The sequence below is a fragment of the Notamacropus eugenii genome, chromosome 4, assembly GCF_028372415.1.
Source record: "Notamacropus eugenii isolate mMacEug1 chromosome 4, mMacEug1.pri_v2, whole genome shotgun sequence".
Lineage (NCBI taxonomy): Eukaryota > Metazoa > Chordata > Mammalia > Diprotodontia > Macropodidae > Notamacropus > Notamacropus eugenii.
This window is the reverse complement of record NC_092875.1, coordinates 59,142,565-59,156,596: the sequence shown is the minus strand read 5'-3', so window position 1 is coordinate 59,156,596 and position 14,032 is coordinate 59,142,565. Positions and strand designations below refer to the sequence as shown.

At 41.8% G+C, this 14,032-nt stretch overlaps 1 protein-coding gene across 2 annotated transcripts in view; it reads right to left on the bottom strand.

Annotated features, from left to right (window-relative positions):
- RAB8A (RAB8A, member RAS oncogene family) overlaps positions 1-13,021 on the bottom strand; it is a 36,206-nt gene extending 23,185 nt beyond the window's left edge. The window contains exons 1-4 of one of the 2 annotated variants that reach the window (XM_072601237.1): positions 12,688-13,021; positions 9,133-9,193; positions 7,348-7,408; positions 5,986-6,063 (exon numbers count right to left, since the gene is read on the bottom strand). In XM_072601237.1, the coding sequence (XP_072457338.1) occupies positions 5,986-6,063; positions 7,348-7,408; positions 9,133-9,193; positions 12,688-12,892 (405 nt within the window). In that variant the 5' untranslated portion in view covers positions 12,893-13,021. Of the gene's footprint in view, positions 1-5,985; positions 6,064-7,347; positions 7,409-9,132; positions 9,194-12,549 lie in introns of both variants that reach the window. The other variant, XM_072601236.1, reaches the window with a different exon arrangement.
- Between the last annotated feature and the right edge of the window lie 1,011 nt (positions 13,022-14,032).

Here is a 14,032-nt window from a genome sequence, read left to right as displayed (position 1 = left end):
CTAATTTGCTGCATGACCTTGGGCAGTTAATTCCTTTCCCTGGGCCTTATTTAGGGAGTTGGACTGGAATGATCTGTAAGGCCTCAGCCAGCTCTAAATTCTAAGATACTACACTAGGAGATAAAAACATGCTTTGTAAGTACAAAAAAAAGCCAGAAATTCTATACACTATATTTGCAGACTACTCTATGTTAAAAATAGAAACAACAAAACACACAATTGAAAGGTATCCAGCCACATGAAAATTTAAAATTTAAAAAGTCTTAATTCCTAGTCAGATAGGAGGGCCAGTAAAGGGTGACTTGAATTTGACCTCAGACACTTACTAGCCCTGTGACCCTGGGCAAGTCACTTAATCCTGATTACCTCAAAAAAAAAAAAAAAAAAAGGATAGCCAGAGAACAACAAAATGCTTAAGAAAACAATAAATATATATAACACATGAAGATTTACAGAATGTTGTCAAAGCAGAATTAACAGGAAAATTCCTTGCTATAAGAAAAAAAGAGCTAATGAATTTCCTATTTAAAGAACTTTTAAATAGCACTACTTGACAAGTCAAAATAAAACAAAATTAAAATTAAAAACAAAAAACAACTAGAAACAGCGATCTTTGGCCTTTGCCAGGGCTTTATTTTCTCACAAGGTAAAATGAAGGGGCTGGACTAGACAGACTCTAAAAGAGCAGCAAGGTATGGGGAAAAAGAAGAATACTTGGGTTTAGTTCTCAACTCTGACACTTCTTAGCAGTCTGCCCATGGCCAAGTCACTTCACCTTTATGAACATTAATTTCCTAATCCATAAAATGGACCACCTACCTCCTCTGTAAATGGTAAAACACTACAGAACCAGGCAGATCTACCAATCTGGAAATGCCATGAATAGTGGCACAGTGTTTTGCCTTTCTTTATTTCTCTAGGCAGAGTTTAGCATAGTGCTGGCAAATTGTAACTGCTTAAAAATATGCTTGTTGACTGGCAAAGAAGCTCATTACCAGCTTGCCTGCAGGGTGATAAATTTTTTGGCCACAGTATCTGTGCAAGACCATATACTAAATCCAATGTGGAGACTGTGAGTAGTAGAATGCCTATACCACCAAAACCATACATTTTTGAAATAATGAAATACAAAAATACCAATGGAATTTTGAGGGCTCATATTTATGATTTCATCAGCATTGCTCTACAACTTACAGTCTGACAGTTGCCTGGGGCATTAAAAGATTAAGTGACTTGCACAGAGTCACAGAGCCAGGATGTGTTTGAGGTGGTACTTGAACCCAGGATATCTTGACTGAAAAGTCAGCTCTCTAGCCACTCTCTCATGCTATTTCTCATTAATTACTCTCTAGAATTAGACAGTGATTACAAAATGTATATAGAAGAAAAAGTGGACGATAATATTAAGGGGACATCTGGGAGGAAAAACAAGGATGGGGGATTAGCTCCGCCAGACATTAAACTATCCTACAGAGTGGTAATTATTTTTTTTAAAAAATTTTATTAGATGAAAAGAAAAAACAATCTGGAATTAGAACCAAAAGCATATAGAATATTATAGTATCTGCAAAATCCAAGGGCACAGAATACGGGGAGTGATTCTTTACTTAAAAAAACAAATTACTGGGAAAACTGGACAATATTATGTAAAAAATGGAATTACACAATCTCACACCATACACCAAAAGAAATTTGGAATGGATCAGCAATCTAAACGTTAAAAAAATAAGAAAGCTAAGTGGTGTAATGGAATTACAATAGTAATTGTAAAGAGGAGGAAAATTCTTAGTCATCCAACAAACAGGAAAAATTATAGGAAACATATTCGATGGATTTGATCAGAATGATATTCAAACATTTATTAAGCAGCTACTATGTTTTTACAGAACAAAGAGCAAGGTGTTCAGAATATGAAGAAACAGAATAGGAAAAAAATAATGTTGCCATAAATATATCTGATAAAAATCTGATATTCGAATTTATGAGAATGATTTTTTCCTCAACACATCAAAAGGCAGAAAACGGTGGCTCTTCAAGGGAAACTGCCCCCCCACCCCAAAATTACCAATAATCATCTGAAAATTTGTTCAAACATTCTAATAACCCAAGAAAACTGAAACAACTCTGGAACATCACTCTGAACTTCTTAAGTTGTTAAGGACTGATAAAAAATAGTAAAATTCAGTGCTAGTGGATTGTATAGAGAAGAAGGGTAAAGGCTGGAGAGCTGGACCGGGGAGTCTGAAGGCTTTGGATCAAATCCCACTTAGATAATTATTAGTTGTGTAATGATCCTGAGCAGTCACTTAAATTCTGAAGTCTCAGTTTCCTCATCAGTAAAATGGAGATAACTACAACACCACTTACATTATAGAGCTGGACAGAGAATAAATGGAACAAAAAGAAAGCATTCTGCAAACCTGCAAGTACCATGTAGATGACAGCTGTCACCAACAGGCACATGACTGCGCTGCTGCTGGAGGCTAAGAATTGCCACAGTCTTTTCTGCAAAGCTACAGAGCATTCCACAGAACTATTTTGTTTATACTCTTAGATGCAGTAATATTACTACTAAGACCAAATCTTATGGAGTATTTATTTTTACTGCAAGATCTCTTGCAAAATTGTGGAATATGAATGCATAAGAAGCATTATGCTATCAGAAATTACATCAATGAAGAATCCAAAGTACTCTGGGGAGGCTCATATGAAATTATGCAGAGCGAAGACAGCAGCATCAGAACAAAGGGAAAAACCTATACACACAACATGCACAGTTTTAAATGACTAAACTAAACAAGTTGTAGCTTCACAGCCTTTTTATTATTTGTATGTCATGAATGTTTGTTTTTCTTACTGAGCTTATATTTTCCTAAGTTTATACTAAAATAAAAAAAGAAATGACAGTTCTCTAAAGTCCTTTCCAGCTTTAGCATTTTATGTTTCTAGGAAATAAACAAATGGACAGGAAAAAAAAAACCCAGCAAAACTAAAAAACCATAAATCAAAAGATGATTCGGAGAAAAAAATTTAAACACAATCCAATGAACCGTTAGACAAACCAATAAAGAAAAAAAAAGAAAGGTGTGAATTAATGAAACCAGTAGATTGTAGCAAATACAAAAAAAATTACCAAAATTAGACACTGGGATTATTATTCTCATTTCTAGATGGATACAATTAACAACAGAGTAGAAAGAGATGGCTAGGTACTTCCCTCTCACTGTGTCCTCCCCCCCCAACCCAAGAAAAAATCTGGCACTGATAAAGTAATAGAAGGTAATTTTGGAGACTGAAGGTACTTACAGGTGATCTAAGTCCAACCCTCCCTATTTCACAGATAAGGAAATTAAGTTCTAATAAAGAGAGTAACTTGGTCAAGTTCATGTAGCTCGTAAAGTGACAGATCCATAACTAGAACTCAGATCTCCGAGTTCCCAGGCTGAGGCTGAGCCACCTGGATTAGCTGAAGCTTCCTCCACCCCCACTCCCTATGGATACAAAAGAAATATTCCCCATTCAAAATTAATGCTTCAAAGATATCAAAAAGGTTACACAATATGTTAGGTGCTAAATCTTATTTTAATTCTCGAACATGACAAGAACAATGGAAAATGGCAGTTCAAGCATACTTAATGAGCACACACGCAAAAATTCAAAGTAACATGCAGGCAAACAAAAAACATATTTTCTCCAAAATATCACCCCCTCTAGTCACACTGTGACTTTCTCCCAAATGAGGTCAACGATGTCAACTCTTTTGTCCTCACTTAAATCTTCCCCAGCTGGCTATGCAGCCTCTCACACCTAATCTTTGCTTTTCAATGAATGTAAGGCTAGTGTAGGTTATCATAGTATTAAAAAAAATACTAAAAATCTTACCATTACCTCAACAGATAACTGAGAAAGTAGTCAAGAAAATTCAATGTCAATCATGATAAGAACTTTTTTTTAAAAAATAGGTATGTAGGATCTGGTCTCTTTAGAAGGCAATGAATTTTCTGTTCTCTGATCTGTAAAATGAAGGGGCTGAACTAGATGATGTCTAAAAGGGTCCTTTCATTTTTTGACATTTTGTGTTCTTGCACAAGTACCCTTCTGGCCCCGGCATGCTAGAAGAACCAATACTAAACAGAAAAATTCTAGGTTAATTCTTCTGAAAAAACCAACAAGTCAAGGATGTCCCAATTACCATTTGTATTTAATATAGTGGGGGCAGCTATAAGAAATAAATAATGGGTACAAACTGAGTTAAATTTAAAAATTACTCTTTGCCACTCTTTGCAGATGACATCATTGTACATCCAAAAAAACTGGGAAAAATAAATTAAAAAATGACTAGAAGTCAAAAGTAAGTTCAGCAAATGGCAGGGATAAAATAAACACACAAATCTCAATTCCAATACTGTACTTTGTGACACAAAGCTAGAAAAATGAAATGAAAATAAGAAATTCTACCCAGAAGCAACAAAAAACCATTAGGGATGAATACCATCCCAGACACAAATATTTTTTAAAAAGAGAAATTATTTATAATGATAAATCATTAGAATTTTATGATTATAAGGCACTTTAAATACATTATTTGATTTTCATATCAATCTTGTGAGATATATTAACTATTACCCCCATTTTACAGATGAGAGAAACTAAAGCCTAGAAAGGTTAAATGACTTGCCTACAGTAACAGCTGATGACAAAGCTGGGATTCTAAGTCAGGTTTCCTGAGTCAAAGTCCTAAGTTCTTTCTACTTGTCCAGCCTGCTTCTCTTAAAAAACAAAGCCAAAAAAACCTATGGAAGACTAACTGAAGAACTACAGGAAGCTGTGAATAAAAGGGAGCAGCAGGCATTTGTTCTGAGCTTTGCACAAGGGGGCTGATGACAAACTACGTTTCCGTTGTCTGAGGACTAGACTGGCTCTATCTGAAAAAGTTCATCACCAGAAGTCCAGGTGATGAATTTCTATTGGCCCACAACAATGCATGAAGCCGTCTGCTAAGGTGCAGAGGAACTGTCCTTGGCCTCAAGGAAGCACCAACCCTGGGATGTGTGAATGAAAGCAGCAGCACTCATCCGAACACCCCATTCCTTCACTGTGAACGCCAGGATACGTGTTTTAGATCAGGACAGACAGCTCTTCTAGCCAGTTTCTCACAGACTTACATCAAAACCCATTTCCTGTGGCCAAAGTCATTCACCTGTCTAGTTTATGGTCTGACTGAGACAGACACAGCGTTATGGCTCATCTACCTTGAATGAATAGACTTTTGAAATTCAGCTATAAGTTAGCAAACATATTAACCCCTGTCTGGCTGCAATGCATTTCAGCAAACTCCATAGCTTGAAGGAACAAGAGTATGGGGAAAGGGGAGAAAGGAGTAAGAATTTTTGGTTTTATGGCTCCTATCAACAGAGATGTGACAATACTTTCCTGTGGCTTTATGACCGACTGAAGTCCTCTCACTGAACCTTAGGCCTGGAACACCTCCCAGTTAGTCATCAATGCTAGGTGATATGCTGTTCCAAGGTCATTTGCGTCCAAGTGGTTTATTGTTCTGAGATATCAAGAGAAAACCCCCCAAATTCTAGCTCTAATTTTTTTGACTAATAATGGTTTATTGGGAAAAGAAAAAAGGTATCCTGTGGCCTCCTTCTTCCCAGCCTTGCATACATCAGGTAAGAATAACAGTTTACATTTTTATAATTCATTAGAATTTCAAAAGCACAAATATTAGACTCATTGTATACATGAGAGGGCTGAGCCTCTGACTTGCTAGCTGGTAGCAGAGCTAGGATTTGAACCCAGATCTTCTTACTTCGGTACTACTACTTGACACAGCTAATTTCCTCATGACCACCAAATAAAAGTACTAAGGCGAGGATCCTAGCTTACATGAAACCAGATAAAACTGAATCACTCATTGACTCACAAACATTTAAAAATCCCCAAATAATTTAAATATACCGGGAATTAACTAACTACCTCTTCGATGTTCCGAATCCAGTTCCGGATATTATCAAAAGATTTCTCATTGGTGATGTCATAGACCAGCATGATGCCCTATAAAAAGATAAATCAATAAATGCCTCTGTTAAAAAAGCTAAGAAATCTTAAAAGTTGGGCCCACATCCCAATGACATTCTAGGACCCCAATCTACTACTCACAACCCTCACAGTCCTTCTGTAGGTGGAGATCGGGATCAGTGAGAAAAGAATGATTTATGTGGGAGATTTGCACATTAAACTCAGCTCAAGCTAAAGAAGAAAGGACCAGAAAAACTGGCTGTAATGAAGCTTGAAAACAAGCCAAATGACTCGAATAAATAGGATATGGGCAAGTTCAGCTTGGATTATCTGACACTGTACTTTTATTAAAGAACAAAAGGAGATCTCATCAGCTGGGAAAAAAATCACTGTTTTGAATTGTTTTATTATGAATAAATTAATAATAGACAGGAACAGTAGAGTGTAGTGAAGAGAACAATGGAGCCAGGAGCACCAGGTTCTGGTCCCTGCTGTGATTTGTTAACCAGGACTCCGAGAGCTCCAAGCTCCCTCCCAGCCTCAAAGCTTGGAGCCTACAATGTCAACTGGCATGAGGTTTCTTTACCTATAAAATGGAAATAATAATTACTAAGTTACTGAAAATAGTTCTGCCTAGCTTACTAATGGTTTGAATCTTAAATAACTGCTTTGCAGTTTACAAAGCATTTTAATCTTAAAAGCCCCATAAGGTAGACTGTATAAATTTTATCACCCTCATGTTACAGATGAAGAAACAGATTTTGAGATAGGAAGTGACTTGCCCAAGGTCACACAGTGTCAAAGGCAGGACCAGAATTCACTTCACAAGATCACAGACTTAGAACTGGATGAGACTTGAGGGGCCGTAGAGTCAATCCCCTTATTTCATAAATGAAGAAACTGAGTGAGGCTCAGCAAGCTCAAGTGGCTTGCCTGTGGAAAGTGACTAAGCTGGGCTCTGAACTGAGGTCCCTCGGATTCTAAATCTAGCCCTTCTTGTCTTGTACCACTCTGGCCTTCTGACTCCATGTCCAGTGTTCTTTCCTTATTCTCCTAAAAGTTTCTTCACAGATTTAAAATGACTACATCCTTTTTCATTTTCTTCAAGGTTTTCTTTGTCAATCACCACCACACTCTTGAGAACACTTGGAGGAAACACCCATACTCTCCATGGCTACGTTATTCAAACAGCCAGTTACTGTATAGCTAATTCTTTAGAAAGATACTTTTTCCTTGTAAGTACAAAATATCCTGTAGTTTGAAGGCCTCTTCGCTCAAAGATAAGGTAAAAGACAATTACAATTTGTAAAAAATCCATACCATTGCACCTCTGTAGTATGCAGTTGTAATTGTTCGAAATCGTTCCTGACCAGCCGTGTCCCTAAAACAAAAAGATCTGAGGTTTTTAAAACGTTCAATTATATTCACTCATATTCACGAAGAAGGATTCAACAAACATTTATTAATGATCTACAGTGCATAGAGAACTGTGCTAGCACTGAGAAAAAGAGAAATTTTAGCTAATAGCCTCTGCCTTCTAATAGAAGAATATAACACATAGCTAACTATAAAACAAAATAATACATAAGAGAGTACTAATACAGGCTATCCAAGAGGAAAGTCAATATTATAATCTAGGGAAGGCTGGAAAATATCTTCATTGAGAATGCATTTGAGCTAAGCTAAAGGACAGGTTGGATTTTAACAGGAAGGGCGGGGAAATAGTGTATTTAAGGTGTAATGAACTGTGTATAAGAAAAGGAACAAAGTAGGAAAGTGAAGGGGATGTAAAGGGGTAACAAATTGTCCTGTTTGGCTGTGGTAAAGAGTCTGTAGAGGAAAACAGTGCAAGACAGTGCTAGAAAAGGTAAGGCCTCGAATGTCAGGATAAAGAATTTGATCTTCATTTGGTAAAAGGGGAGCTACCAAAGGATTCTGAGTAGAAGAGCGACATGACCAAGTCTATGCATAAGGAAGAGTAATCAGGCAAGGGTGTGAAGGGCCCATTAGAGGATATAAGGAAAGACTGGTGAAGGGACTGGGCTTGGGATAAGAACTCTGTTGTCTCACAAGAACAACATATGGATATTATTGAGTAACGCAAACTTGGGATCAATTATGTTAAAATTCAACTGTGCTTATCTAGCACAATGCAAGTATGTAAAAAAAATTCATTAAATTGAGTTAAACCAACCTGGGTAGCCTAAAACTAAACTTGATCTGTTTGCAACATCTGTTCAGATGTGAAAATTGAAGTACTATTCCATCATAAATGTCCATTCTTGGCAGCAAAACAAAATGTATAAGTCATAGGTATGCCTAAGTATGCCAAGAATTCATCTACAGTATTCTTGGGTCCAAGGTTTAGAGTCCTGGCCAATTTGGCACATTTTATTGCATTATGGGAATTCACTGCAAAGGTCTTGAAAATGAAAACATGTATTTTAAGCAAGATATATCTGTTTTTAAACTTTGTTCTGGGATTTCAGGAAAACATGCAAGGTAATGTTTGCATTAGTGATATCCCTCTCCTTGGAACTTCAACAAGAAAATAAAGTAGAATATGAAAAAGCCAGTCTACTATGCACTGACATGATCCAAACATAATGTGAACTAGTGTTACTTCTCTACCCTGATGAGAAGTGGATACAGGCTTTCCCCTAAATTAAATACAAGTATACAGGGATGACAGACCAAACCCACATGGAAAGAAGGATGTATCTGGCTAGATCTTGACAATCTTAGAATGTCATATGATTGAAAAAGTTCAGCTTAAAGAAACCCCAAATGGAGTGCTCAGAAAGTCCCAACAACTCAAAGGCTATGCCTGACAGTCAAAAGGAAAATAGCTCCTTTGAGCTAGGTGTGAAACACAAAACTCTTTTGAAGAAAACCTGTTTGTTCAAGTGACCAGCCAGAGTTGTGTAAACAATTAGAGGGGAAGAGAAGAAGCCCTATAAGGGGTGCTGCCCTGTTTTACTGACACTGAATTTCGTTGATACTTTAAATCAATATACTGTAGAAATTAAAGGGCCTAGCAAAATGCATCAGTAAAGACAAGAACATTAAAAAAAAATAAAATACTAGTAGTATAAAGATTCTTACCATATCTGTAGTTTAATTCTTTTGCCATCTAGCTCTATGGTTCTAATTTTGAAGTCAATGCCTGAAAGAAAAATGTGACATTACTAGTACATTTCAGAAGTTCACTACTGCTTTTGTCATGTGTTTTCATTACAGCCTCCAAGCCTCCTTTTCACCTCAGTGAAACCAACTGCACATCCCTAACTCAGCTCTCCAAACTGTACATTTACAAAAGTCCCTGTGGGGCTATATGAAATAGAGCCTGAATGAAGAGAATTGATTCTAAGAGGACAAAGAGCCAAGCTTTAAATGATAAAGAGTCTTAAGGGTAACCAAAAGAAAGTATATGTAATAAAATAATGGCAAAAAACCACAGCAGACAATTAGTCCAAAGCAATAGAAAAGACTATCACACTATATTGCTAGAAGCAAACTGCCCTCATCCAGCTTTTCATTATATTCCAGGGTATGACTGCTAGATGCTGATTCTAATTAAACTCCTCTTCACTGTTTGTGACAAGAATTTAAAGGGACATGTGATCAGAGGTGATGAATTTGTACTGCCCTTAAGGCAACACTTTGTTTCATACTTTTCTTTGGTTTTGTTAATACCATAAGCTTAATTAAGAAGTGTAATTTATGGGGCTTAAGAATCAGGCCTAATTACAAGGTAAAGAGACAAGATGGTGCAGTGGATAGAGCTGGCGTTGGAGTTAGTAAGACTTGGGTATGAATCCCGCCTCAGTGGGCCTGTCACCAAGCAGCTGTGTGCCCCCGGACAAGTCATATAACTTTTCAGTGGCCCTGGCAACTCTCTAAGACTATAAAATGCAGAACGTCAATCTATATGGGTGGAAAGAGTTTGCTTTTAGGGAATTTTACAAAACTACAGAAATCATAGGTTCAGTCTCCACTCTCCCCTCTTCCCCCAGATTACAAAGTAACAAACCTTCCTGCCAATACAGAGATAAAAGACAATAGAGAAACTAAACTTCGTTGAGGTGGGAGTATCAGTATGTGGAGTCTAGGCTAGGCTTTTCCACTACTCTCTGGGTAACCTGAAACAAGTCATTCTTTGAACTGATTTTCCATCAGTGAAATGAAGGACTAGAATGAAATGATCTCAAAGCCCACTGCTGCTTGAAAACACTAGGATTCCTAAATGAAAACCTGAGAGTGGATCTCAGTAGAACTGGTAAGGAGCTGGAAAACTTCTACGGTGAAATATTCAGGGAGTAAATACAATAAAGGTCTAGGTTAAGAACTAGCTATGCTACTACCGCACATGTACTACTTTTTGATTTGCAGGGAAGTAAAGAGGCTTTAACTTCCACTTCTCAGAGGGTTTTAAAGAAACCAGAATGAATCAGTAAGAAAGAAACCTATGCTCAGAGTGGGACAAAGTCACTAAACCAGCTATTTGCACTCCCTTCCGTAAGACCTCAAGCCTCTAAGAATAGGAAGTTTCAGAAACTCCAAAAGGGCAGGGACCATTCTGTCATGTAATATGCTTTGCAGCTGGAAGGGACCTCAAAGGTCATCTAGTTCAATTCCTTTACCACTTTTGGTATCCCTATCCCTTGGCACAGCGCCAGCTAGTAGTAGGCACTTGATGTTTATTGAATTTAATTGTATACAGATGAAGAAACCCAGACAATTAAAGTGACTCCCCCAAGGTCACACAGGTAGTTAAACAGCAGAACCAACCAAGATGTAAAGTCCAGATCATCTGATTCAAAAAGTCAATCTTTCCAAGGCTCTACACTGCCTCTCCATTCAGCTAATTTTTGAATGGAACCAGCTCAGTCCAAGTTACTCTAAAAGCTGGAAGAGCACTGCCAGCAGCTCCATAAGTACCCACTATTCAATACCTTTCATATTCACATCTTTATTCAACAAGTCTCATTTACTGTCAATGCAGGTGCTTTCTAAACTCAAAGTTCCTCTATGGAGTAACAGCTGAACTTTCAGAGCATAAAGATACGGAAGTCTGGCTGGAGCTGATTAAGGTGCAGTGGGGTGCTTTTATCTGACAGTCATCTACTTTTGATGACACAAAGGAAGGTACTATCACTTCATCTTAGCTTCAGGACTATTTTAACCTTATAATAATGAGAGGGCTGAAAACAGGAACTAAGGTTACTTACTCTCAACAAATGTCATAAACCAAAAAGTGACTATACAAATGTGAGCTATTCTTAGAGACCAGAAAGAACATCTAGTCCAATGCCCTCATTTTACAGATGGGAAAACTGAGTCCAGAGAGGGGAAATCACTTGTTCAAGGTCACAGAGTTAACCATAAGGGCCAGAAGTAGAACCCAGGTCTTCCAGTATTCTTTCCATTATATGCTACTGCTTCTTCTAGTGATCTCTCTTTGGAAACAGGGAAGTCAGAAGGGAAAAGTTGGGAAGTGAGAGGGAAACACAACTGCAGTGGTACTTGGTGACCATCTTCTGGGTTTCCAGGCTCTATTTCCACTTTCATAGCCAAAACACTTAATAGAAACAGAGCTGTGGTGCGCATATTGGGAGTTCAATTTGAAACTAGCTACTGGCAGAAGGAGCTCTAGACTGAGAATTCCTGCCTTGTAAGGTGCTTAAGAAACCTTCGGGGACCTGGAAAGAATCAGCAGTCTTAGGTCACTAGGCAATGTGAGACTACCCATCTCTCTGCGACCTTGGGTAAATGAGTCCTCTTCTCTGGGCCTCAGCTTCCCAAGCCATAAGAATAGGGTCGGGCGGTTCGGAATTGGACTAATGGATCTCGGATGCCGGCTTTCTCATCGTGTCAGAGGCTGGGGAACCTAGGGGTAGACAGGTCGCAGCATCCCTGGGCGGGGGATGGGAATGGTAAGTGTGCCCCTAGCTTCGTGGGGACATGGGAGGGAGAACCCTAAGGAAAGCAACATAAAAGCCACATTGTGAGACCCTCCTGGCCCTGGGTTGGCTGGCCACACGGTCAGCCTTTGAACCTGGGAGTCAGAGGTAAATTGGAGGCAGGTAGTCCACTTCCCATAGCTACCTGGACCCCGGATCCCGTCCCAACCATCCTCCCACAGCCAGGATCCCCCCGATCATGAAAGATGGGGTGGGGGCTGTTCCTCCACCACCCCCCTGATTCCGTTGTGCTCTCCTTCCCCTGCCAGTAGCTTCTGTTGTCTCAGTGCCTGCTGGTTCCCTCTCAGACACTCCGGCCCGCCGTGGTTCCCTTCCCAGCCCGCCCCCCACCAAGCCCCAGGCCCCTCTCCGTCAGCCCAGACCCCCTGTTTTCCTGTTGTTCCCTCCCGGTCAGCTCCGCTCCCCGGCCCTTGCTGCCCTCTCATCCCCACCGTGGCTCCCCGTCAGTCCCCTCCGGGCCCTGCCGGCCGTCCCGGGCCCCATTCCCTCCCAGCCACCCGGGGCCCCGCCTCTCTGCCCCTTCTCCCAGCCCCGCTACCTATAGTGGAGATGAAGGTGGAGTTGAAGGCGTCCTCGGAGAATCGGAACAGGACACAGGTCTTCCCCACCCCCGAGTCCCCGATCAGCAGTAGCTTGAACAGGTAATCGTAGGTCTTCGCCATATTACACACTATACCTCCTCGACGGGAAGTGCCGGCGGCGCCTCGACACTGGACGCCGCCCTTGTCAATCTGCGGCGCGCCCGCCCACGATTGGCCGAGATCCCGTGGCGCGTCACGGCGGCCGCCGCCCACCCCTCGCCGGCCCCCAGGCCCCCTCGGCGGGCTCCGGGAAGAAGATGGGGAGACGAAGCAGGAAGCAACCCTGAGCGTGCCTCCCATTGGCTGAGCTCGCGTTCACTTCGACAGCTTGGTCTCGGGATTGGCCAGAGATAGAGACTCGAGGTTCAAATGGGGACTGGAGTGAGAGGGGGTGGAGGCGGGGACAGGGGAGGGAGGGGGCCGCTAATTCCCCGAGCGGAGCCCAGAGACCCCGCCCTTGCCCTCAGCTGGGCGGGGGAGACCTAGCCCGGCTCCCGCGCCCCGAGGCGAGGCTCCGCCCCTTCTATGGGGCGCGGGAGGAGAGTCACGTGAGAGGAAAGGGCGGGGTCCGGGCGAGGGGCGTGGCGCTGAGGGGGAGCTCTGGAGCCCGGAGCAGCCGTTAATCGCTCTCCGCAGCCGTTAACTGAAGCTGCCGGCAGGAGGCGGTCGGCTTCTCCTCGGCCGCCGCCGGGTCTGGAGGGAGGAAGCGGATCCCGCCGCTGGCTTGAGGCAGCCGGCAGCACCTCCAACCCGCGGACCCCGGAGACCGAGGCTCCTCCGCGAGGCCCCCCCCCCCAGGGCGTCATTCATCCGTTCATCAGTCCATCCGTCCGTCCGTCCGTCCGCCCGTCCGTCCGCCCGCCCGTCCGCCCGCCCGCCCGTCCGCCCGTCCGTCCGCCCGTCCGCCCGTCCGTCCGTCCGTCCGTCCGTCCGTCCGTCCATACGCCCGTTCATCCATCCATCCGTCCGTCCCTTCATTCGTCCATTGTTCTGTCTTTTTTTCCCTTCCCCTTATTGTTTTCTTCGAATTCCTTCCACGACGCAGTAGCAACTTCTCTGTAGCTTATTCTCGTAAAAGCCCCCTGGGGCGCGGAGAAGTTCTGTAACCTGCCCAGGGTCACACAGCGAATAGATGGCGTGTGAGAGGCGGCCTGAGAGCCTGGGCCTCAGTGCCAGGCCTGGCTGCCTCTAGGGATTGTAAATTCATCCCAGGGGAATGTTGAAGTCAGATATTCCCTTCCTCCTTCCCTCCTTCCTTCTCTCCTTCCTTCCTTCCTTCCCTCCTTCCTTCTCTCCTTCCTTCCTTCCTTCCTTCCTTCCTTCTCTCCTTCCTTCCTTCCTTCTCTCCTTCCTTCCTTCCTTCCTTCCCTCCTTCCTTCTCTCCTTCCTTCCTTCCTTCCTTCCTTCCTTCCTTCCTTCCTTCCTTCCTTCCTTCCTTCC